This window comes from Miniopterus natalensis, chromosome 11 (genome assembly GCF_054644295.1).
Source record: "Miniopterus natalensis isolate mMinNat1 chromosome 11, mMinNat1.hap1, whole genome shotgun sequence".
Taxonomy (NCBI): Eukaryota; Metazoa; Chordata; class Mammalia; order Chiroptera; family Miniopteridae; genus Miniopterus; species Miniopterus natalensis.
The window spans coordinates 55,617,587-55,645,115 of NC_142091.1; the positions used below are offsets into that span (position 1 = coordinate 55,617,587).

The 27,529-nt window shown below is 36.5% G+C and overlaps 1 protein-coding gene across 1 annotated transcript in view; it reads left to right on the forward strand.

The window, feature by feature from the left end:
• Window positions 1-27,529, forward strand: part of ANO3 (anoctamin 3) — a 161,787-nt gene that overhangs the window by 14,732 nt on the left and 119,526 nt on the right. Inside the window, exons 2-3 of the mRNA XM_087821792.1 lie at window positions 21,566-21,760; window positions 22,748-22,816. Coding sequence (XP_087677918.1) covers window positions 21,568-21,760; window positions 22,748-22,816 — 262 coding nt within the window. The 5' untranslated portion in view covers window positions 21,566-21,567. The remainder of the gene's footprint in view (window positions 1-21,565; window positions 21,761-22,747; window positions 22,817-27,529) is intronic.

A 27,529-nucleotide genomic window follows, 5' to 3' on the forward strand; every position in this document is an offset into this window, starting at 1 on the left:
GACCACATTGACTAATGAAAAATTCTTTTGACCTTATTTCTACTTCAGGCAAATTGTGTGTTTTTGTCTAATTTTTTTCTGTTTCCTACTGTATCATGGTAAACCCAGTAGGACCAATGAAAAACGCCACTTCCAGTGTTTTTCTGTTTGGGATGGATGTACTAGCCCTGGGCTGTTGCTTCTGATACCTAGAGATCAAGGGATGGCAAAAGTCTCACAATCTGCCCTGTCCACTTCTCCTTGCCTTTCCACTCAAGGGATATTAGTCAGCCCTAGCCAGAATCCCTTCATCTTTCTTCCAGCAATACACCACCAAAAATCTTTATTTAATAATCTGGCTTTGTCTATTCCAAACCTCTGTCCTAGTTTCTAGCCTTGAGGTAGGAGTGAAGACTTACCTTCTACTTCCTCTTTCCCTCTCCCTCTCCCTCCCTCTCATCTCTTTGGTCATTGCATTTGGAATTTCTGGTAGAAGGAATTAGATGCTTTTCCTTAACCAGTGACTTCCCCTGAATTCTCGTTTTATAAATTTAATTGAAGAACTTTACCAATATTGAATTACATTTGTCAAAATGGATGTGCCTTGCCATTTTAAATTTTGTTTTAATGCTTCCTGGATTTTAACATTCTTTACTATTTACTTTGTTTTCTGTCTTCGATATATTAAACTTCAGTTTGCTTGTTTTCAACTTTTTCAGTGATTTGGAAGGTATGCATATTGTTTCAAATTCTACTAATGGTCTGGCCTGTGCCTGCTGTTCAATAAATATATCATTCACACCTCTCTCTCTTAATTATCTTGATTACATTTGTCCATCCAAGAAGTTTTTCTGTAAACTTGGAAACTACCCCAGTTTTCACATTTCTTCATAATTAAACCCAGCTACTTTCCCTCTTCCTTGAGCATAATCACAATGAGTTCTAATTGCATGTTTACTTCCACTACAACCCACAAATAAACTGTAATCTGTTGAGATCAGGTTCTTAATTAATTTTTATCACCAAAATTAAATAATTGCATAACAGTAAATATTAATTTAATTTTACTTTTGAAAAATGGTTTTGCAATGGTGATGGAATCCGGGTTTCTATTAAAAATACATTATTCAGTTATTTTTTCTTTTGACCATAAAGCATTAAAATAAATGATTCAGCATGTGAATAGAAGCTTATGCAGAACTGCACTAATTAGGAGGTTTTGCTAAGACTACAGTTGCTGGTTTCTCATGACACACTTTTAAAAAATTAAAGTTAATATATATATAGGTTTTGTCGTGCAAATCAGCAGAACAAATGGAAACTGTACTTGGAAGGGATTTATCCTTTATTGCAGCAATTTTCTACTAGTGTGCCACAAGAATTTTTAAAACATGTAATACCTGACTCTTTAGTCAGGGGCACTGACTTCTTTTCCCTTAGATTGTCAGATAAAAAAATAAAAAAAGACAGTGGCCAACACAGTAGCCAGCAGATGTGAATGCCCTGTCTTGAACCATAAATATATGTCATATACTAGAGTTGTATCTTATTGGTCACATCACGTAATAAGGTTGTAGCTGATTGGTTAACTCTTGGTACCAGAAATCTTTATGTACAAGTATAGGCACCTGATTTTTTTAAAAAGTTACTTTGAAGCAAAAAAGGTAGGTAATTACTATTATTACTTTTTTTTGTAAATCAATCAAAAGTATACCTATTTTTTTTTGTCAGATTGGCAAGAAATATATTTTTGGGTATGCCACAAGAGTTTTAGTAATTAGTTTATTAGCCATGAGATGAAAAAGATTGAAAATTGCTGCTTTATTGTAATACTTGCAATAAAACATAATTGCACTTAACACAGACATGTCACCTAGCTGCCTTTAAAATATAACTGATGGTAGAATTGTAATGATTTAGTTGAACCATTGCTGTTTGTGCTTCTCCCTTATGGTTGCCAGGCAAAAAGATTAGAGAACATTTGCAATAAACATATCTATTCTGAAGGAAAGCAAAGGCATGGTAATTAGGCTTCTGGTGTCAGCTGCCAACTTTGGTGCTTGCTGCCCTGGTGATTGAGAATGTGTTATTTCTGAAAATATTGTTCCTGCTACTCTAAGCATGCCCCAGGTAGTACAGTGGAAAGGACTTACATAATTGTCAGTAACCATTCTTCTTTCATCCTTTAAAACTTTGATTTCTTTTTGCAGTACCCCGTTTCTTTAAGATTTTCATCTCCTCTCCTTAGCTAGTTGTTGTTCGGCTCTGCCTGTGGGTGGTGAATCCTATTCCAGACTTTTTGTAAAATAACTCCCACCCCTCTCTACATGTATCCATTAGAATTTAGCAGAACAGTAGCTAATTCTTGGACCTAGTGCTTGATTCAAGGGGCAGGAGAGTTATTGGAACTGGACATTGCTGTCTCATTTACCATTCCCTCTTTCAAATAGGAGTTTTTAATATGAGGATAACAATTAAATGTGACCAGATTGAAGCTTCTGTCACTGATGTCCATGGCAGAAATTTCTCATTGACCATGGCCATGGATCTTGAATCAAATCTACTCATATTATTCTCATGGTAGTGCTCCAAGAAACCACAATTAATCATTAAAAAATACGTTGTAATTTTTGCTTTGAAAGAAAATAATAATGATAAACACTTTGCCTACTGTATGTCAAATAGTTTACTTGGAGTTTTGTGTATATTATCTCTAATTCTCACAGCTATACAAGGTGGATTGTGTCTTTCCATCATTCAGTCATAGATATTGAAGCTTTGAAAGTTTAAGTAACTTAAATTTAGATTTCTTTATGAACTCTAGGACAGCTATATCTGACCCCAAAATACCTCTTGTTCCATTAAGCAAGACAATTTATCTTAACTGAGTGGCTGGTGGCAAGCAAAGGCTGCAGATTTTTGAGCATCTGGCCTTGTGGCAATTATGAAATGCTAGCTAGGGCTGACCTATCCAGAGGAATTCCACTATTGATTTTAAACGCATGAACAAATTGTGCTTCTGGTGTATGCCTCAGATTATCAGTCCATCTAAATTAATTTTATCTTTGGGAGAAGGAATTACTTTCCTGTGAATTCCAGTATAACATTACACTGTTTTTATTTTTTGGGGGGCTGCAAATATTTATTAAGCAAATATTAGTAGATTGCTATAGCAACTAATAACATATTTTTACAGATTAACTTGCATAATTTTGCTTGTTAGTACTCCCATGATGGAAGGTCTCATGTGCATCCTCTTTTTAATTTTATTATCAGCATTGATGGATATGTTTAATAAATATTTCTTAATATTTAGACTAGATAAATGTATGATCTGGAATCTTCCCTGAAGACCCTTACAGCTCAGTTGGTGGAACTAAAATATGCATGTATCAATCAAGAAAAAATAATATAACCAGTATTTGTTCTACAGTGAGTAATGCTAACTGTTAAATGCATTTGTCAAGAGAATGGGAAGCCTAGGTGGGGTGGCATAATCTTAGGGATCAAGTTCTGTCATCATCCAGATATGGAAGCTGTGACCTAGAGAGATTCAATAACTTTCCATAAATCATCCTATTAGTTAATGGCAAGACACTAACTCATCAGGTAATCCATGTGCAAATATTAATTGATTGATTCCCACTTTTAGGGCCTGTATTAGTCAGGGTTCTTTTCAGCACTGATGTAACAAAAAAGCACAGACTAGATGGCATGAACAAAAGAAACTGAGTTATCATAGTTCTGGAGGCTGGAAGTCCAAGATCAAGGTATTACAGGTTTGGTTTCTCATGAGGCCTCTCTCCCGGGCTTGCAGATGGCCATCTTGCAATGTCTTCACGTGGACTCTTTTCCTGTGTGCATGCGTCCTTAGTCTCTCTTCCTCTTCTTGGAAGGACACTGCTCATACTGGATTAGGGCCCCTTCCATAGGACCTTACTGAACCTCAGTTACATCGTTCTAGGCTTTATCTCCAAGTACAGTCACATCGGGCTTAGGAATTTCTCACCGAAGTTTCGGGGGACACAATCCTGTCCACTGTGATGTCCAAGTCTGTGTTTTCTGAGGACATGTCCTTGGTTTGTTTTCCCATTCTTGAGGCAACCTACACCCTTTCCTAATGAATTTATCTTTTCTCTAAGTCTCCTGTCAGCTTCAGTTCTTACCGATAACTGTATTTTCTCATGTTCCTTAATGTAAGTTGAAACAAGAAAGAGAGCGAGATGAAACCAGTTGCCCTACCCTGTCCCTCAAAGGAAGAAGACACAGGCCTCTGAGAAGAAAAGAGATTGTCTTTTCAAATTTCAAGCACCTCCTTTAGGTCCAGTCAGCGACCAGGGCAGGCCATAAAGGACTGCTTCTAGAGTAGGGTGTAGCGTGTATTAGTTTGTATTGTGCCCTAGAAGAGGGGGGCTAGTGGAAACTAATTAATATCTGCAGTGCACATGTTTTAACCACATCCTTTTGCACAGTTTCAGCATGACAGCAGGTGTCACGTGCCACCTTATGTGAGTCCACATAGCCCCAGGGTCCTGGGTACGGTTCCAAATCCAGCAAGCTGAGGAGAGGAGATTTTCATTTGTTGCCCTCCACACACAGTGGGTCTGTGGGCAAACAGTGCCATTTCTGCGTGTCTGGCCCCTGTTTGCTTTGAGGACCTTCCAGAATCATGGGACTAGCTCCTACTCCTGGCGTCTGACAACCTCTCTCGTTCAACAGTGCACCCCTGCCAGTATTTTCAGTAACCTCTGCAGTAATTCTGAAACGCCGTTGCCATCTGTCTAAAAAGGCCCATCTTTCTGAATCTTCCCATTCGTGCCTGCAAGGCCATCATTTAGAGACAGAAAAACCTCTGTACTGATCCTCTCTCCAGTTGAAATCCTGAACTCTACAAGTATTAAATTCCACCTGAGTGGCAAGAAATCCTGGTGACAGAGAACTCTTGTCCAAAGGTGCTGAGAGAGCTCTCTGTGCCCCATCACTGTGAGCACAAATATTAATGACAGAAAGCTTGCGGGTTTGATAAAGCGAGCCAGAAGCATCTAAGGGCTGTGACTTTGCTACAGGAATTGGAAAGTAACTCTAACATCGGTTTCTGAATGATCTCTGTATCAAAGTTTATGTCACGAACCTCAATATGTGTAAACTTAATTTAAAATGAAAATTATATATTTTCTGGAAATACAGTTGGCAATGTTTGATTATCTTTATTCTTTCCTAGCTTTGTATAAAAAGTTACCGTTGGTCAGTGCCCTATGGGAAAGGAAGGAAGGACAGGCAGAAGGTGGAAAGGGGGGACAGAGGAAGAAGAGAGGGAGAGCCAGGGAGAGAAGAGTAATCCTTTTAAAGATGTGCCTCTGCGTATAATACTTTATGATTCGAAAAAGCACAAAGATCTACAGTCATGGCTTAGGTTAAGTTTTCCTTTCTGTTCATACAAATTAAGGTCTTGTTTATTTTTCTATTTTAAATCAGATAAGTATGATTCTAAAGTAACAGAATTTTTTTCAAATGGTGTGTATGTGTGTGTGTGCACTCGTGCATGTGTGTTGGAAGTGTGGAGGTGAGTAGTGACAGGAAAGGTGGCAAAGAAGCCGAAGCTTAATCTGAAATATCAGATTTCAGAAACAAATCTAGGAAATCTTTCAACATCTGTGCTATCCAGATACATGTGAATCTCAAAGAAGCTATACCATTTCTCTGACATTTTCTAATTTTTTTATTCCTCCTTTAAAAAATGCTTCAATTTGAGAGCTCTGAGGCTAACAGGTATAACATAAAGCTGATTTATTTCAGGCTTTGGTGTTTTAAATAAGGAAGCAAGAACACATTGTCAATTACCAGTTGTTGTGTTTATTTTTCCTAAACAGTTGTTCAAATGCCCTTGGCGACCTTTAAGATACTCCTCCAATTGGAGCTCTTATTTTCGACAGGGTCTGTTTTGTTTCTTAACAATCTTAATATACATACTCAATGCAATTTCTTTCTCTAACTTTATCCTTATTTTCTCTACTGCATCTCTGTGTAGAGAAACCATCATCTTCCATTTTCTCTTCAGACAGTAGTGCCTGCTTGCCTGCTTGCTGTTGTTTTCTAGACTGCACTCCTAGTTTGGGGTATCACTGAACCATATGTGGGAGTTCGCCTTTCCTGTGCCCTGCTGATTGACCAAGAGGGAGAGTGAAACTGAACAGATGAACACCCGCTTCATCTTCTCTCTGGCTCTGTATACTCAGGCTACTTTTTAAAATTTTATTAATATATCTTTATTGATTTCAGAGAGGAAGGGAGAGGGAAAGAGAGATAGAAACGTCAGTGATGAGAGTCATTGATCGGCTGCCTCCTGCACGCCCCTGACTGGGGATCGAGCCTGCAACCCGGGCATGTGCCCTGACCGGGAATCGAACCCCAATCTCCCGGATCCTGGGTCGATGCTCAACCCCTGAGCCACGCCCAACCAGGCACTCAGGCTACTTTTTGATGTAAGGGATACGTCTATTTGTGGATGAATATTAACTTGCACTACTTATAAGAGCATATACACTGGAAATAACTGAAACCCTTAAAAATGGATTGATTGCTAGCCTTTTTGTTTTCTTCATATGAACAGTCAGACCTAAAGAAATGAACTTAAACAAATAAATGTTCTTTTTGTAAAAAAGGTTACTGTGCATTTATAGTGTCCTCAATGGCCCTGGCTGGTGTGACTCAGTTGATTGAGTGTCGACCCGTGCGTTTCAATTTATTATCTATATCCGCAGCAACAAGATTAAGCCATTGTCAGAGAGATACCAGCACTACTCCAAATACAGCCTCTCCTCTTTATTAGGAAAAACAAAGCATAGAAACAGAACGGTACAGTAAGATACAAAAGCATGTACTGAGACAACCCGGGTTCAAATCCCAGCTCTACCACTTACCCTGTGGTTTTGGGCTAACTTAACCTCTCAGTGCCTCTGACTATAATGTGAATATTAAAAGTACCTATCTTATACAGATTTTGTGAAGTTTAAAGGTGAGTAAATACAGCTATGTGTGTGAATGAATGGGTCTGGGGTCTAACACGTAATTAGCACAATGTATTTTTTTTAATTATATTTCTCCAACCTTATCCAAGCTGGCCTGCTCATTTTCAAATGGGCATTCTATAAATTGATCATTATAGATACCATTCTTTAGAGACCTTATGAACTTTGAGTAACATTTGAAAATAATTTTCTGATTCTCATGAACAGTTTTACTTTGTAATCACAAATATGTATTAAGTACCACATGTTTGCTAATTTTGTCTAAAAAATGAACATTTTGAGATGCTTTGTATAGTGCTTTCTCTTTTCATTATGCCTACTGAAAAGGAATTAATTTTTCTTGAATAAAAGACTCTGAGGAACATTGAAATTCTAATTTTGTATGTACTCTGCAACATTCTAGAATTTAAAAGATATTTATAATAAACTTTATGTGTCTTTGAAATATTATAAAGAAAAGGCACTGTACACTTCTGCTGCCTAACTCAAGAAGTACGTACTGAGCTGTTTGGGAAGCTCAGTCTGTGTGTAATGGTCTGCATTAAGAGGTAACACTTGAAAGCAGACATAAAAGTTAAATAAGAAGGAAAAAAAGAAGACAATCAATAATCAATAAGCCACTCACTGTTTCCTGCCTTAGGATGGTTTTGTTAAGTGTCCTCAAACTGTTCAGATCCGTAGGAAGTAGTTTCGTGGTTCACAGAGAGTAGTCTGCCAAGCTCTTGGAATATCACCAGGAGTGTCTTTCAAACTCTTCTTAGTGACGCTTTACAGAAATAGGCACTCAAATTAGGCTTTAAGTATTTCTTTAGTACTGGATGGACATTAAGGTCTGGGTAATTCAAAAGAGGATTTTTTGTGGTTGTGTACAGTGTGAATTACAGGTGGGAGGGAGCAGACACAGAGAAGTGAGAGACACATTGAGGAGGTCATTACAATAAGGTTATAAAAGTGTTATTTAATAAGAGAAGAAAGAGACCCAAAGCCCTGCTGCAAAACTGTCTTTATCTTGAATTTTGTAAGAATTGGCATTTAAGCTGTGAACTGGTTTAATGGTTTTGTCCTGGGCTCAAGGCTTAGCTGTGTTACACGCTAGCTGTATAACCTTAGGTGAGGAAGACTCTACCTCATCGTTAAAACAAGAATCAGAATACTGAACCAAATGGATTACTGTGCAGTTTCAGAGCATGCGAAGCGCCTTGTAAATTCTGAAACTGAGCAGCTGAAGCGAAGGGATCCAGTGCCCATACCTGTCTTTTAGGAATCATGAAAGTTTGCCTTAGAATTCCACTGAAAGCACTTGAAATTTATTTTCTATATCTTCCCTTCAGTCATTTAGTTAGGATTAATTCCTAGTACAAAACACATAAAGATAAACATCAGTTCATTCTTACTTTGTCTGGCCATATTATTTTCCACAGTGATTGGACAAGTTTTTGAGGCTAAAAGTGGTATGTAATTTTACCAGTTTCTCAACTACCTCATTAGACCTGGGTTTTAGTGTTTTTGAATGTTTCTTTGATTTTCTTATTATTAAAGAGCCTTCAGTGTGCTTTAGTTTGTATGCTTTTGATTAAACCATTTTTGCAACTCTTTTAAAAAAATATTTGTATTCTCTTCTTTTTGAATGACCTTTCCAATTACTTTTTAATTGATCTTATTTACTGGGAACTTGATGTCATTCATGTACATTATTAAATATTAATAACAAGTTAATTATGTATGTTAATGTTTTGCTAAAAATTTATTAATAATGATTATTTTACATTAATAAATAAAATAATTAAAATATTGACATTTTGCCAATCACATTTGGTATTAATATTTTCCTAGTGTGTAATTTTCTTTTTCACTTATTTTGTTACTTTTATACATATATTTAATTTATATATATAATTTTTATTTGTGATTTTTGTCTTCTTCAAAGTTAATATCACATGTCTTCACAAAGCTGGTATATATTTTCTTCTTTCACCTGTTATTTTTTTCTATAGGTTGTGTTTTATCAATATTTATCTTTTTAAATCATCTGGAGTTTATTCTGAAATGTGATAGAAAGATATGATTCTGACTTAATTGACCCCCAGACTTCCCTGACCACTCATCTTTCTCAGCTTCTGTGACTCACTTTTTCCTGGTTGTCTTTTTCATAATCTAACTTCCTTTCTTTCTTCTCCCCTCTTTTTATTTTAAATTGACTTTTAGGAAGAGAGGGAGAGAGAGAAACATTGATCGGCTGCCTTCTGCATGTCCCCTACCAGGGATCAAGCTGGCAGCCCGGGCATGTGCCCTGCTGGGAATCGAACCGGCAACCTTTCAGTGCTACGGATGATGCCCAACCAAATGAGTCCCAGCAACCTGGGCTCTTCGCCCCTTTTCCTTCCTTTTTCCCATCCTTTTTCCTTCCTTGTTTCCTCTTCCTAGTTTCCTCTCCCTCCTCTTGTTCCATAAATATGAGCCATTATCTTAAATCATTTTTCAACTGGTCTTTCTAAAGCATGGAATGTTTTCGCCAATTTGACACACAAACCTGATCTAGCTTTTAGGGTGCCAGACGTTCATTTTAATTGTCAAAATTTCACCATTTCATTGTGAAGGTTCTTTCATATGCACTTGCTTTTGTTTATTTTCCCAAACCACTCGCAAGGCCTATAATTTTCAATACCTGGGTAAAATTCTAATGATATTTTCTAGTGATAAAATATTTTCTACAATGATTTCTAGATCCACTCACACATGGCTTGAAAATCCTTAGCAGAATGAGAATTAGAAGTCATAAAATCAGGGAATGTTAGAGATGATCTGGTCCTGACATTATTATAATAATGGGGAAACAGGCTCAAAGATATATCACCTATTTGGCTCATAACAGAGACTAGAAACCAGACCTTTTGACTCAATTGATTTTTTTCATCATGTAATACCCATAAAATCCATTCTCTAGACATTTCATTATGTTATGTATACTTACATATTATACTACTTCCTAAAAATCTCTGTTTGTAAAATTACTTATCTTTCTAGCTGATTTAGAATAGTAAATATTTTGTATATTACACTTAGGTTTAGAAAGTCAGAAAAACCACAAAACTTATGGGGTTAGAATGCTATCAATGATAACTTTGGCCAAATAGCAAAAGTGGTCAAAACACTAAATCTCTCCTCAAAAACAGTACTGATTAATGTCTCCAGTAGTAAGAGCTGGATTGGGAAAGAAATTAATTGATATCTGTGTATTCTCACAATTTTTCACAGTTGTCAATCTGATAGGTAGTAATAAGTAAATAAATACCTTTAGTTTCTCATTCTCAGTTCATAGGACATTTAGGTGAAGCTACTGTCCTCATGTTATAGATGAAGAAGCTTGTATTCTGCCTCACACTCATCATAAGGACTGAGGAAATTTCCAATGTATGGACAATCCAGATTGTTCAATTCAGTCAATTAACCCAGAGAAAAATATTGAAGACCAAAGACAAAGTGATACGGGTATTTGTCAGACAGACCTGGGTCCCAATCTTGACCTGAATATCTGTGACCTTAGAGAAGATACGCATTTACTCCAAACCTGAATTTCCTCACTGGTAAAATGATGTTATGAACATTTTTATTCTAAAGTATGTGATAAGTAAGATCTAGCTTAACAGCATAGCCTTTAGAAGTTTGCATCGGTATCATAACATGTCATATTTTTAGCCTGTTTCCTTTTCATAAAAACAAAAGATACCTGGACTTGAAAAAAAACACTGAAATACCAAAGGACCTCAAGATTACCCTAAGAAAGCTATTTGTTTCAAACACTGGAACCAAAGTCCTCTGAAGACACATTGTAAAATGTTAAGATGATTTCTTTGTTCATTCCCTTGTGAGTTGTAATGCCTTTGGCTTATCTCTTACAACCTCTAGTCCTTAGTTTGTTTCAGCCCCAAAATGGTGAAGAAAACCTGTTCTCTTTTATTTTTCCAATCGTTATAAGGATGGGTGAAAAAAGCCCTTGAAAATAAAAGGTGCTGTACAACGGTATTGTATTACACAAGAAACGTGTGGTAAAAGTCTGCAAAGCTCAATAAATATTTAAGAAAAGAGCACTCTAAAAATACCCTGGTGCAGTGCCAAGTGGAAGCTCTGACCTACAATCCACTAAGGGAGAGTGTACCCAGAATCACATACTATTCAGGGTTCTGGGCACACTAAATTTTTGAAAAGCCACATGGTGTTAAGTCATGTATAAAGCAATCTAGAGTGAGTTTTGCAGGAAATAAAGAACTCTCAGCCAGTGTATAATCAAGGGGAACAGGCTTTGCATTTTCTAAAGACCCCTGTGAGTTTGGAGAGGAATGAAGGGGAAGGCTGGAAAGAGGTAAAAAGTAAATTCCATATGTATGGGCAATGTTTTATGACTTAAAAAGTATGATCCAATATTAACAAAATGCTAATATTTGTCAAATATGAAATTTTATTTGATGGATGTATGTTCACTGCATTATACTCTATCCCTCTTGTATATCTGATATAATTTAAAATTTTAAATTGATTTTCAAGTAAGGTCATGTGGTGTCGTGCAACATGGATGAGTTATTAGGACTAAGTGAAAGTGAATGGGTAGGCATGATAAAACATAAGCAAAGCTTTCATTATCTGGTAGAGAGAGAGGCCTTCCTCACAGAGCCAAGCAGGATGTGCCCTGCAAAACTCAGAGATGCTCTTCATGTAGTTATCCTGAGACTTGTGTGCCTGGTACTGTCCACTCATCTGCCTTAACACCTGGTCCATGTTGCTCCTTATTAACCTCTAATGTCATAAATAGTGTCAGAAAAATCTCCCTATATTTCTGAAAATGAATGTTGTAGATAGTCACTGTTGTTCCAGATGCCATGAGAGAGAGGATCACAGATAACCAAATTATTGAATAATTGAAGTGAACTAACCAATTCACTAAGTCATGAATGTGGTAACTTTTGAACTCAGTCTAGAAAGATGACTAGAATTTGGTAGGTGGTGGGAACAAGAGGGAGATAGGCCATTCCGGGCAGATGGACTGGTAAAGGCAAAGTCATGGAGTTGAGAATATAGGTCATTTGTACATTTCTCCAGCTCAGATGTGTCCAACCCAGTTACCTGGAGAAACTCAAACTATGGAGAGAAAACTATCTCCGGACATCCTTTATGCTCTGCTCCAGAGCCCAGTTCCACCTTCTTCATCTACCAGTCTCTTCCCGAGAGTTTCAACGAGTCTTTTTGCACTAAAGTCTTCAGAACTGTAGGTATTACTTCTCTTAGGGCCATTTTTCTTTGAAAACAGGACCGTGGTGAAGGATAGTGCTTTCAAGGATAGAGCACACTCAGCAGAATAACCTTTCTAAAACAATGCTCCCCTTCATTTAAGAGTGTTCAGGGTAATTGTTATATTTAAACGAAGTAGAGGTAAAGTGCTTAGAAGACTTTCTAGAGACATCAGAAGTAGAGGTAAAGTGCTTAGAAGACTTTCTAGAGACATCAGACTCTCAACATGGTTAGTTCCTTTTATTTTCATTCATCTTTGAATGGATCCCTCTACTTTTGTTCATTTTTGAAAGGACTCATTCCTTCCCCTTTCTCCCCTGCCCCCATGGCCCCAAGCACACAAATATATAATTACATTTAGTGGGGCGACATTGGTTAAGTCAATTATATAAGTTTCAAGTGTACAATTCTGTGATACATCATCTGTATATTGCCTTTGTGCCCACCACCCAGAACCTAGTCTTGTTCCATCCCCAAATATTTGACCCCTGTTCTTAATGGGTTTGGCCCGACACATTTTATCCTGTGCTTAGCACACTGGAGGGTAAGGCATTCGCCTCTTCTTTCGTGTTTCTCCTCTTCATGGTATCAGCTGCATTCCTGCAATCTGAGAGATGTTGTATTGGCTTCTGGATTTAAAGTATTTACTTTCTGCAGCCTGCAAAGACTAAACTCATGATGAAACATGACATCCCATGATTTTATGTCTCTGGGTCTATTTTGTTCATCAGTTTATTTTGTTCATTAGATTCCATATATGAGTGATATCATGTGGTACTTGTCCTTCTCTGTCTGGCTTATTTCACTTAGTATAATACTCTCCAGGTCCCTCCATGCTGTCGAAAAGGGTAAGATTTCCTTCTTTTTTATGGCCCAATAGTACTTCATTGTGTAAATGTACATCTTTTTTATCCACTCATATACTGATGGGCACTTGGGCTGTTTCCAGATCTTAGCTATTGTAAATAGTGCTGTCAGAGGGAAGGTGGGGGTGGGAATAGATTAACCAGAGAATTTATGTGCATATATGCATAACCCATGGACACAGACAATAGTGCAGTGAAGGTTTGGGGGAGGGGGGAGGAAGGTATGGGGGGAGCGGGCCAATGGGGAAAAAAGGGGGTCATCTGTAATGCTTTCAACAATAGAGATAAGTTAAGAAACACACACAGAATTTAGGAAGGCTTAAAAAAATGTGTACAGTTCTGCTGACCACACAGATGGAATCACTTCCTTGGAAGTTAAAATTCAGAAGAAAGAGACTTTATTTTAAGGGAGATTGTATACACATGTGGATGTTTACAGATGCATTATTGGGTATATCAACCTGCAGGGAAGGTGGTGGCCCAGAGCCACACTCTCCTTCAGTCTGAACCTACTACCTGGTCCATGCTGCTCCCCATTCACCGCTGATATCATAAACGGTGTCAGAAAAATCTCCCAGAAGCCAGGAGTTCTTTTTAAAGAGATTCACGGGACAGAATATTTTACTTGTGTGCGTTACAGTGAGAATGGCAAGGACACTCAGCTCATCCTGCAGCCCCAAGGCAGCCGTGAGCTACATTTACTCTTCAGCGATGAATCCTGCTCCGGCGCTGTGCTTGCCCATGGTGCTCATAAAAGCAGTGCAGTGGAAGTAAAAGAAATTGTGCCTGGTTCAGTCACACATATTTTCAGATTGTCATCATATCATCCCTGACTGCTTTTGCCATAGGTACTTCATTGAAGAAATCAGCTTATTTTTTAACTAGAGACAATCATTAGATTGTCTGAATGGTGTATTTTTAAAAAATCCCTAAATAAGATGATTTCAAGGCAAATATGACATTCATTTGGGGAAGACTGTTATCTGAAGATGGCTTAAATGTGTTTCCTTGAATTTGTCTAGTTTTTCAATTTCAGTATTACTACTGTCTCTATTTTTGTAGAAAAATATATATTATTTTAACCAGTTTAAATTTTGTTTAAAATAAATATAATATGAAATTAATTTCTTACTTTAGGAAGAAACACTAATGTCATAAACTATATTTATGTACCCCTCTCGCTGATTTAATCTTTGAGATGTTATTGTTGTGATTTCCTTTAAAAACAGAACAAAGGGATTGAGTTGGTGGAGAGAATTTACGCACAATGGCTCCTCCCAAGTCCACTTGCATTTACTGGCAGCTTTACAGTGGAAGGCTTAAATTGGAAAGACATTAACGTGGAGGACAAAATAAGTAGAAAATTTTGAAATAAAGGCTTGAGACTTCTTTTAGAAATAGCATGACAAAAGTTAACTACTGAAAACCATAGAATATTAACGTATTAGGATTGAAATGGCCCAGAATTTGGAAATTAATCGAAATTTAATGTTGGAGTAATCCCATGATTTGGGATTTTTTTTCCCTTTTTAATAATATTCAGTACTTCTCTTCAGAATTGTTGATGACCATTATGGCCCAGAGAATTTGTTTTGTTTTTGGGAAAATTTGTTCATGACTTAGAGGAGTGATTTCTCTTATCCTGAAACCACATTTCTAATCCCACCACACACATTTGTGGCACTAAAGAAGTAGCCATGGTTACCAAGGCAGAGCCAGACTGACCCAGTGTTATTTGGGTAAGTATGAGAGAGAGAGGAAGATTGTGTGTGTGTGTGTGTGTGTGTGTGTGTGTGTGTGCGCCTGTCTGTTTTGAAGTCATGCGAGCCACTTTAAGGCCTTTACATTTCCAGGTCTACCTAGAATATCTTTAGAAGTTCCTGAATATTCTTAGAACTGCTCTAAGGCCACTGTACCAATTGGCATATGGAAACATACCATACGCTAGACCTGCTAGGAACTTCTAGAAGGCGGTATTCCTTCCGAACTTACTCATTTACATGCAGTGTGTACTCAGAAAGGCCTTGTCAAGCCTACCTGAAGATGCTACACTCAAGAGTTTCTGTGCTGTGTCTTGAACTGTGACCTACCCGATTCCAGAGTCATCTGTCTGCCCACTGCTGCCTCTTTGACTGCAAAGGGCCTATAATCCAGTCACTAAGCTAAAAAGAGAAAAAGCAACTTTCACTAAAAACGTGTATCTGAATCAGGAATGATAGATACAGTTTCTGCTAAAAGAGAAAAAACAGCTAGTGGGCGCCTATCTTTTGAATCTGTTTGACTTTGCATTTGTTTGCTTTTTCATTGTTCTCGTTGCAGAAGTGGCACTCCTTTATCCATCAACTCATTTTCTTTTCAAGGAATAGGGAAGAACATTCTAGAGCATTTTCTTGTTATCTTGTGTGGCTTTGGAAGAAACCTATCAAAGACTAGAAATTCCTTGAAAATCAGTGAAAAAAAGGCATGTTCCCTTTATCTTTAGACTGGGCATTAAATCTCGGCAGGACGTGAGTGATTTTGAAAGCCTATAATGTCATTCTGTCAATTTTAAATGCATTATTCATTCTATGATGACAAGATTAGAACATTTATTCAGATAGCTTTTAAAAGGAAATTAGGAGGTGATGAAACTCCCTTGAGGTTTTTGACATTAGACTTTGACTGAATCAAATTAATTATTCTTAAATTTCTAACTATTATAAGGATTGAAGTGCTCAGCCTTGATTTTGTGTAGGTTGGCGATTATTTTCTTACTAATTTCCATTTTACATAACAAGTAGCCTTGTTCTAGATACTAAAATCATATTCTTGATAAGATTATTCAAACTATTTTTCTTCTCTAAAAAATATAGAGGGATATATAATTTTTTGCTGTTCCTTAGACATTATTTGAATGATCTTATTTCTCTTCAGTAGGTAAGTTCCAATAATGCTGCTGAACTAGACAAATAATGTGAGCACAGAATTCCTGAAGCTTTATAAGCATTTTTTGTGTTAAAACAAAGGTTTAGGTGAGACCCAGGAGTTTATGTTTAAATCTTAAAATAGATTCATGAGAAAGAAATGTAGAGGAGATACATTCTGGCCAAACAGCAATGTTTTGTTTTGTTTTTGTTTTTCCTAACTAGGGCCTTGGCCTAAAAATTCTAGATAAAGTTATTGGTTCTGTTGAACTGGGCTCTGCTTGAAGATATAAAACAACAGCAGACTTACTGGTCTCCTAGGTTTCTTTCTTCAAGGCCTGTATCTTATTTTGAACCTTACTATTACATCCTTTCAAAGCCTTGGAAACACAAAGAAATCTCGAGGGAAAATGAAAATATATCCCTAAGGTATAGTCTAAACTAGTTCAGCTGCCTTCAAAAAGGTTAGCTGCCTAAGCTATATGCTGTTTTTGCTTCAGTTTCACAAGTCCTAGCATATTGGAGAGAAATACAACAAAAAGGCAAGACCAAGAAAGACTGTATGTGCCAGTTTATAATCTTTGTCAGTGTCCCCATTGGCTTCACTGTTAAGAACCCTGGAACAAAAGTATCCATTTCCTAAAAGCCTACCAGGGACTCTGCCTTGGAAGTGGAGTATAAGAACGGGAAGGCTTTGTGGTTGCCCTGGAGACCATCATTAATACTCCTCCCATATCTGTGAAAGGTGCTATAGTAAGAGGAACATAGCTTGGAGATCCCATGATCTTGAGTGGAGTTAATAGGTTTGTCAGTAATGAGACTGAATGTCCTTAAGTTAGTTAACTTTAGTTTTCTTTCTGTTAAATATTTGTAATTAAAGCTTTGTTTTAGGATTATTGTGAGAATTAAATATATCAAATATCACCTAGGAATGCAAGGTTGGTTCAACACTCAAAAATCAATTATTATAATTTACCACACTTAACAGACTTGGTAAGAAAACTACGTGATATATCAAGAGATGCAGAAAAAAAAAAATTCAACATCCATCATGATAAAACCTTCAGCAATCTAAGGATAGAAAGAAATTTCCTCCATATGACATAGGGCATTTGTAAAACACAGCTAACATCATACTTCATCATGAAAGAATGTTTGTTTTCCCCCTAAAATCAGGAACTGAGAAAGATTGTCTGATTCCACCACTCCCACTCAATATTGTATTGGAAGTCCTAGAAAATTAAATAAGGATAGAAAAAGAAATTAAAGATACTCAATTGGACAGTAAGAAATTATGCCACCTTTCTGTGCAGACTATATGATAGTTTATGTAGAAAATTTCAAAGAACCTACCTGTTCCTGGAACTGATAATCGAGTTTGCAAGTTGACAGGATACAATATCAATCAACAAAAATAACTTCATTTGTAAAGGTTTATTTGCATACTGTATGTGCACACCCTGTGCCAGGTGCTTGAAGCTGTTCCTGTGAACAAGACAAGCATGGTCCTTGCCCCTCACGAAACTGTCCTTATAGCTAGAGAGAATGTATGTTGAATAATAATCTAATAAATGAAAAATGCAAACATGATAAGTGCTGTTAAAGCAAAGTACATGTTTCTAAGGGGACATGTAGTAAGGGAAATTAACATGTTTGGAGTGGACTGCGTGCCTTGGAAATTAGAGAATAGGACGCAAAGGTAAAAGTAAAAATGAGGGCATTCATTTCACCTTCAGGACTTTTAAAATATATTTTCTCCAATTTACAAACCCCTTCATAACTTTGTGCCTTTCTTGCAGTATTCCATCTTGCATTAAACTTAGAGAGCTTTTCTTGTTTATCCTAATATATTTTAATTAGATAAATTTTGATTTTGCTAGTTACTCTTATTTAAAGGTTGCCTTTTATTTACCTTTGTCTCCTGCATAGAGGCTTGCACATAGAAAGCAAATGCAAAAGTATTTTAAAGTCAAGTGTTGCTTTTCCCATGTTAATTTATAAGCATCTTTGAATACTTAGTTTATGACCAAATAATGTTAATTTTCTTCTCTAGTGGTTAAAAAAAAAAAAAGTGCATATGTTGCTTTCTGCACACAAAGGTTATACTGAAAGCTCCTTTGAAGTTATACGTCTGTTCACGTGTAGTAGACGATCTCTGTTCATCTCTCCAGTTCCATCCTGCACCATTTTCTCCCTGCCCAGTGCCGCAGGAAGCAGGTGTCTATGGAAGACAACAACCAGGGGTTCACAGGACCTCTAGCCACTGTTTAAATGTAACCAGTGGGAGGCAGCAGCAGACCAGAAGTTGACAAAAGAGAGGTTGGGGTATTGTAGTTCTCTGGCTGCATTCCTCTATCTAAAGCACATAGGTGCTCTAATTGTCTTTTGTTTCCCTTGCCCAAGGGGATATATCAGAAAAAAATATTGCTACAAGAAATGTCTGAGATTTTACTGTCTTGTTTTCTTCTAGAATTTTTATGGTTTTTGAGTCTAACATTAAGTCTTTAATCCATTTTGAGTTTGTTCTTGTGTATGGTATAAGAAGGTGGTCTAGTTTCATTTTTTTTTAACATATCTTCAATTTTCCCGGCACCATGTATTGAATAGACTATCTTTACCCCATTATATGTTCTTGCCTCCTTTGTCAAATGTTAATTAACCATACAGGCGTGGGGTTTTTTCTGGTCTTTCCATTCTGTTCCATTGATCTATATGTCTGTTTTTATGCAACAATAATGCTGTTTTGATTCCTATGGCCTTGTAGTATATTTTTATATCAGGTAGCTTGATTCCTCCAATTTTGTTCTTCTGTCTCAAGATTGCTGTGACTATTCTGGATCTTTTGTGGTTTCATATAAATTTTTGGAATATTCTAGTTCTGTAATATATGCTATGGGTATCTTGGTATTAATTTTGTTGAATCTACAGATTGCTTTGGGTAGTATGGACATTTTAATGATGTTGTTCTTCCTATTCATGAACATGGTATATGCTTCCACTTATTTGTATCTTTTTCATTTTTTTTCTTCACTGACATAATTTTCTGAGTACAGGTCTTTTACATCCTTGGTTAAACTTATTCCAAGCTATTTTTTTTTTTATGCATTTGTAAATGGGATTGTTTTTTTAGTTTCTCTTTCTGATAACTTATTATTGGCGTATAAAAATGCAACTGACTTCTGAATATTTATTTTGTATCCTGCTGCATTACTGAATTCATTTATCAGTTCTAGTAGTTTTTTGATGGTATCTTTAGGGTTCTCTATAATATCACGAATAGCAGCTTTTTCTCTTTTGATGTCTGATGTTTTATGTGAATGCATTTTTAGAAAATATCTTTTTGTAATTATACCTCTTAGGTCTTTTTGTATACCCAAGTGAAGTTGTCATTTTATTAGATCCTTTTAAATATGTAAGCATTTATGAAGTGCTCTTAGAACAGTTGGAAGTGGTTATAATTGTTGCTTTAGAAAAATCTGTTCTAATATAGGAAATGACACATTTTCTACAGTTCTACAGGTTTAGCCTTGAACTCGAGAGCTGCGTGTGCTTACTAAAACTGACATGTGACTGTGGTCTTTTTTCTAGTTATTAGCTTTAAATGGGTAGTTATCAAATATTATTTAATGGTACCATGTAAAGCCACGTAAGAAGAGAAATGGAACTTGGGAACATAGTAGGAAAAAATGCCTAAATTTGCTCTGGGTGCACTTAATATTAATCACACCAAGCAAAGATCAGAACTGATGATTATGTCAAGCTGAATGTGATGGCAGTTGGGGAACTTGGAAAAGAAACTTTGTACTCTTTCAAACACAGGATATCTGACTTTCAGTTTAGATTATATTGGTTGCTAGCAAAGATGATCGGTATATCTTTAGAAGCAATAGTTCAGAAGATGAGAAAACTTCATTTACATTAAAGACATAGGGAAAAGGAAATGTAGAGCTACAGGAAGTCATTTGTTTCATCTTCAACATTTTTCTCAATTTTCTTTAAGTGTTCATTTGACAAATATTTTCAGCAGTTATGCATTTATGGAGAGTTTTCTACAGATTTTCTTACCTATGTACACATTTCTTTGAAAAAAATGTGTTAAACCTAAAAATTAGAATAAAAATGTAGGAGAAGGAATATACCGAAAACAATCAGTTCGGATGACATTCACAGATAAGACTATACTGACACCACCGTCTGGACTAGGAGTTCCTCCTGAGTGGTTTTATAATGGCCTATGTATATATATATTTTTACTGGTTTTTGTAATATAAAGATCTGCTTTTATATATCTGTTTCCCTTGTGAGTGAGCACCGTTTTACACCCAACACTGAGTTAAGGCCTGGCTCAGAGAAAGAACTCAAAATTGTTTGAAATTATTAAATAAATGATGGAAAACTGAATGAATAAAAATTAATATTAAAAACATTTCTCATGTTGTGTAACTCAGTTACACACATTGTTAACTCATAGCAGATTATTATTCATATTTTTATAGGACAGTCTGAAATAAAAGAAATACAGTTTGGTAGATAGTAGGTAGACATTTCCTATTGATATGTACCAAGCAGCACATGTTCCTTTTTCATCAAAGTATATCCCATAGTTCACCAAGACTGCAGATATAGAATTATCAGAGTTCCTGAGGACATTCAGAGCACTCTGCTTAAAATTTGTGTGATACTTATACCAAGCCAAACAACCGTAACAAACTATCTGGGATTAGGGCTCATGGGGAGCCATGGAGCGTTGTGGAAAATTCATAGGCTTTGGAATCCAATACATATAGCTTTAACATTCACTTCGGCCAGTTGCTGGATTCATGACCTTAAGTAAGTCAATTCTGAATCATTCCCTGTTTCCTTTCCCATCTCAGCGTTCCTTGCTGTAGCATACAGTTACTGGCATACACTTTTGGAATCAGTCCTGTTGAATGGCATTCTTCTAGCAAATCAGCCTTCTCTACATGAGGGGCAGGACTATCACACTGAGCACTGAAATTCTCCCTCTTGACCTCTACCTACTGGCCAGTTTTTGTACTACCCTGTGCTTTCTCTTTGCAGCCTTTTGGTCACTATTAATACAGTATGCATGTGTTTAAGGGAGGCGAGGATATAGAAAGAAGGGCTCCATTTTTTAATAGTAATTTGAATGTTTGTGAATTAGGCTTTATTTTTCTGCTTGAAAACCTAAGTGGTCCAAATCATTGTTCTCATAAGTCCCTAAGTGAACTTAAACATTCATTTCTTTTATACGGAACCTTTAAAAAAAATGGTGAAAGGCCAGACTGAAAGAGGAGCTGTTGATTTCTCAGAAATATTTGACAAAAATCTCTAAACATGTTGCCTGAAAAATACAAACAAAACTAATTCAATTAGTTCTCATTCCTGAAGGGTGCTACTTAAGAGTAGTTTCCAGAAGCAGCCGTCACAAGGATTAAAATTATTTGTTGATTTCTGCCAGTTATTTCTTATTCCAAACACTTACTTCACCTATTTGGATTTTTAGGTATGAATATAAGCAAGAGTGAGATAGCAAAAGAAACTTCCTTAAAACCGTCTCGGCGATCCCTGCCTTGCCTGGCCCAGAGCTATGTTTACTCCAAGAGCCTGAGCCAGTCTACCTCGCTCTTTCAGTCCATTGAGAGTGAATCTCAGGCCCCCACTTCTGTGACCTCAATCTCTGCTGACAAAGCAGAGCAAGGTGAGCTCTCTTTTTTTGTTCATTCCTTCATCCATTTCACTAGTATTTATGAAGCTCTTTAGGAAGGAAGCTGGCACAGGAAGAACAGTACCTGAGCCAGTTAGATGAAAGGCTATTTGTTGGCCAGATGTGTTTTCACTTCTGTCTTGCCTTGAAGGTACTCAGCCCCACCCGAAACTAGTCTATTCCATGCTGTTTGCAGAGAAAAACAGACCAGCTTACCTGAATTGTTAGCTCACCACCATTCCTGGTAAAAATGCATAAAAAAGTAATTGAGTAGAGTATGTCATCAATAATAAACTCAGTTTCCTAAAAAACCCCAAGACTTTAAATAATATTGACAATAAGCAATGAAGATTTGGTTGCATGAACATGTGGTTGGATAAGTGTTGCCAACCTAATGTTGGCACTGAAACCTAACTTAATACAAGGGCTGAAATACAGGGAAGTGCCAACCAGATGCCACATTAAAGAGACTTTGTGGCTGCCCTGAGGCACTCTCCTCCGCACAGATCTGTCTGAGACACACCATTATGTTCCCAGGAGTCAGGAGTCAAAATACAACCAGGCTACCAAGTCCAGTAGATAGGGTGTGGTTTTATTTTCCCACCCCTTTCTACTAAAAGGCTTGTGTCTTACTAGAATGTATTTTCTTACAGTTTCTTAGGGTTGCTTCTGCCTTTGGTTAACCTGAAACTACCAAGATTATCTTTTTAATAGTATTGTGAAACCACTGCCTATTATAAATAGTCTTCTTATGATCCATGTCTAATAAGGAAAGTGCCTAATTCTTCAAGAAGATGAATGTATTATTAAATACAGTACAGATGCTTCTTTGTGAAATTTTAAATAACTAACTTCAACTCATTAACTTAAAAATTATTTATGTTTGGCCAGCATTCAAATAGCGGTCACTAAGGTCCCTTTTCCAACTGTTACTGTGTTTTCATTTTTCAAATCTACTAATTGTTGTGTGTTTTTTTCCAGTTAACGGCAAGAATAAAAAAGACTCTCTACTCAAATGCTCCTTTGCTGACCTCAGTGATTTTTGCTTAGGTGAGTTGCTTGCTAATATTTTCCTCACCTTTTCCCCCTCTCTGAAGGTAAGCCGTAGTCTTCAAACCTGGAACATTTAAAAAAATATGTATTCATGTTTGGTCCTTAATGTTTATTGGGTAAATATAATATGAGATTAAATTACTGAGGTATTTTATATACAATTTGACATTCCAAAAATATTTGAAAACTTGTAATGAACAACAATCCTATAACTAAAAAAGAAGAAGAATTTCTGCCATTATTCATCTGGAAATTTCTTGCAACTCTCTTTGAATTAGTACATTTATATCACTATGTCTAGATTTATCAAATTTCAGCATTATCTGTTGTTGGCTTCCTGTTGTGCTAGATGAAGGTTTAGCTCACTTGTATAACCTTTCAATTTTTTATGGTTATATTACCGTTTTAAATTTAAAATTCTCAACTGACTAAATTTGTAACTTTAAATAGTATATTCGCACCTTTGTATCATGTTCTATCACATTTCAACAATATATCTTGATTTCTCACTTGGCATATATATTACAGCTGGGAAAATGATGCTTTCTGCAGATGGAGTTTCACTTCCTTTGCTACAGTTCCAGGTTGGCATCACCTATGTCCTCTTTTGACTATCCCTAGAGTCAAGGTCAAATTGATTCCCCTTTCCAACTGTCCATCAAATAGTCAGAGTCATACAACAATATACTTACTTCATTGTTTATACCACAAACTTTTCTTAATTTTATTTTCCTAGATTATCTGATTTTTTTCCCTCTTGAGAAAACAAAAATATCTCTTTTTCTAAACATTTTATCACATTTCACTTTCTTATCTTTATGGCCTTCATCTCTTTCTTCTTCTCTAGGAAGTTCTTGGTTCCACTGACTTTTCGTTGGATTACTGGGTAATTCCAATTTCTAATGTCACAGTTACTCTTTGTTAGGTTTTCATTCTTGTATTTGTTTGTTTTTCCAGAGCATCTCCTTAAGCAACTATCTCTGCAAGTCGATGTAATGTGTGAACTTTCTAAGTTATTGTATATCTGAAATGACTTCATTTTGCTCTTACTATTGATTGGTATTTGCTTGGTTATAAAATTCTAGATTAAAAATCAGTTTTCTTTAATTTGGAGACTAATTCACTGTCATCTAGCATCAGTTGTTGCTGCTGTCTGGTTCATATTCCTTTGCAATTGTTTCTTTTTCTCTCTGTACAATTTTATTATCTTTACTTTTTGTGTTATAAAACTCTACAACCTAATGTTTAAGTGTATGTGTGCACACATCTGTGTTTTAATCCATCCTGCTCTAGAGATTGTATTCCTTTTAGTTTGTCTCCTGCCTCTTTTTCACTTCTCTATAATTTTCCTACAATTTATGCCCTTTTATTTTTTCCTTCCTCTCTTTCTGGAGGTCCAATTAAAAGGAAACATTTTTTTGTATCTTGTTGGTTTCACTTTCTGTCTTGGTTCTGGGAGATTCCCTGAATTTTTTTCCCCAGATGGCTTTTCATTTGTGTGTGTGTGTGTGTGTGTGTGTGTGTGTGTGTGTGTGTGTGTCAGAGGGCAAATCATATATGTCATTCAGTGTGTGTGTGTGTGTGTGTGTGTGTGTGTCAGAGGGCAAATCATATATGTCATTCAGTGTGTGTGTGTGTGTGTGTGTGTGTGTGTGTGTCAGAGGGCAAATCATATATGTCATTCAATGTGTGTGTGTGTGTGTGTGTGTGTGTGTGTCAGAGGGCAAATCATATATGTCATTCAATGTGTGTGTGTATGTGTGTGTGTGTCAGAGGGCAAATCATATATGTCATTCAATGTGTGTGTGTGTGTGTGTGTGTGTGTGTGTGTGTGTCAGAGGGCAAATCATATATGTCATTCAATTTCCAAGATTTTTTTGATTCTTAGAATAACTTTTTCAGAGCATGCTATCTTATTTTATGAATACAGCTCTAATCTCTCTAGTACCATTTGTGATTGTCTTAAGTTTTTCTTTGCTCTTTAAATTTAGTCTCTTTTTCTACTTTTTAAATCAGTCATTCTCTTTAAGGCTGTAGAATTTCCTAAAATTTCTGGTCTTTGATTGCCTATTTGCATTTAAGAATAAAAGAACAGGAAGGCTGACTCAGAGTTCTGGATACATGGAGATGACTTGGAAACTGAAAGACTGCACTTTGAAGTGACTGGCTAAGAAGCCACTACATAGATAACCCACCCGAGGTCAGACTGAGCACCTTAGCCTGAAGTAGCAGTTCCCACCTTAACTGTTCTCTCACTTTTGAATTTCTGTTGTCAGACCTTCAGTGCTCTTCACCCTTGGTTCTCACTCCTGTCCTCTGTATATGTTGCCAATTTGAGACCAGACATCTCTAGGATTTGGCAAAGGAGGCTTACTCTCCATGTCTCTGCACACATTCTAGGCTAAGCTACTCCATCAGTCAACTCTCCCATCAGAATTGTGCCTCCAGAAAAGTGTTGTAGGCTTTTACTTTTTGAAAACGATTTTAATATCATGTTAATGAAGTCTTTGGAGGAAGGAACAGCAAACAAACTTGAGATGTATTCAGCCATTTTAAACTCTGCTGCTTTATAACAAGTTGATAAACTGCTCTTTGATGAGGTATTTCACCTATGGACAAAATGAGGAAACCTGTGTGGTAGAACATGTATTTTAGGAACATTTATTTTTACATCAAAAAATCTATTCCAAGAAAAATAATATCAAAAACCTAAAACATACCTGTTTCCTCACAGCTTTGTTTACAGTAATTATCAACGTTAGAAATGGTTTATTCTAGGAATAGAGGAGTAGTTAAAATAATTGTAAAACATCTACATGGTAGAATATCACAGGGTGTTAATAAATTTGTGGGACATTTAGTGCATGTTGCTAAGTGGAGGAAAAGAGCTTAAATATAAATATAAATCTCCTCTCACTTTAATTATTAATTTAAAATGTATTAGAAAAGAGCTAGCTAATAGTATCTCATGTAGCTATTTTATTCTTCTTGCTGTCTGTTTTTTTCCTTTTTTTCCTCTAAACAAAATATACAACTATTATGGAATAAGAATGTCTAAAGAAAAATGTTCACATCAGAATTTTTTGGTAAGTAGGAAAAATGCTGGTATTTCAAGCAAAATAGCACACATTTCTACGCAGTTTTCAAAAGCTGAAACTTGAAACTAGTTGATAGTCACCCAGTATTTGTAGTAATATCGATACTGAAGGGTTCTATCTTGACCCTCCATTAGTAGGCTATGTGATTTTTTATTTACCTTTTCTATAACAGTGACAAGTTTACCTGGCTTCCTCTTTGGCCTTTCTCTGTCATCATGCCAGGTTTTCTTTAGTTGAGCAAGATTTACATTTAAATCTGTTGCTTGCTGGAGTTGCCTCTGATCTAGGCCTTTGAACTGGGGCTTTTCCTCGTCATGAACTGAATACAAATAAAATACAGCCAAGATTTATCAAAAGTGATAACATTGCGCCCTGGCACTTATTTTACAACATCGGAGTCAGTTTATTTATAACCTACAGAAATTAAGCTCTGAGCTCTCATCAGGGAGCCCGCCAATGTCCGGCCCCCTTTGCCTGCATCAGCGGTTCTCAGCCCCGGCTCTGCATTCAAGCCACGCGGGAGCTTTTAAACCTCTCTGGGTCCCAACTCCAGAGAATCGGTTTTAAATGGTTTGGGAAGTACAGTTGGTATCCATACTCTTAACTATCCCCCAGGTAAATATTAAGTGTAGCCAGTTTAAAAATATGTAGCCTAAAACTTCTTTCTTGGTTTCTCTCTGGGAACACCGTTAAGGAACTTTTTTCTGATTGTTTAATGCTGAGCTGTGCTACTCACAACAGCATTCCGAATGGCTGCAAATTCATCGTGTTGCTTATAAGACTGTTTTTGTGTGTGTGGCCTAGGAGCAGTGCTGGCTTGTTCAGTTTCCTACTTAAAGGGAGACAGCCACAGGCAGGTTCATTTCCTATACAATGTAAAAAAGAACATTCCATCAGAACAAACACATTCACAGCACTAAGGTCTTCCCTATGGTAACTGGTTCTGAAAGAGGTTACTATGGTTAGTTGTTTTCTGAGAAGAAAACAAGAACCTTGTCCAGAACATTCATTCAGGTGGTGGGGTTTACAGGTCACCTATCCCTAATAATTCTCCCTAATTTGTACTGATTAATGGCCTGACACTCACTCTAGTCATGCAAACCTGTCTATTCAGTTCCATGCTTCTTGTTTATGACAGCTCATCACAAATATTAAAATTTTATTTAAACACTTAATATAATTAGATCCCCTATCTCCATATTTTCTCCTCATTGCTCTATTATATCTCAATTATTTGACACACTTGACTTGTATTTATATCTCTCCAGACATTGTACTTCAGACTTAATACTTGAGCATTTCCCAGCATCATTCTATCATTTATTCAATTTAGAGAAACATCACAGCTCCTTATGGGTTTAAAACATGTACTCATAGGTGTTTGCCTTTATAATGAAGGTGAGAATGAAGCTCTAGCTGACTCTAGTATCACTAAGTATTCTAGGAATCCATCCGGATGTAGCATCTGGCTGGGAAATACTATTTTAGAGTCATATCTGTAATGTATATTTTTAAGTCATCTTTAAGAAGAGGTCAAGCAAAATGACATCAAGTATAACAGGAGTGTAATTTAATAAAACATGAGTGTTTTAGGAATACACGGTCTCTTTCA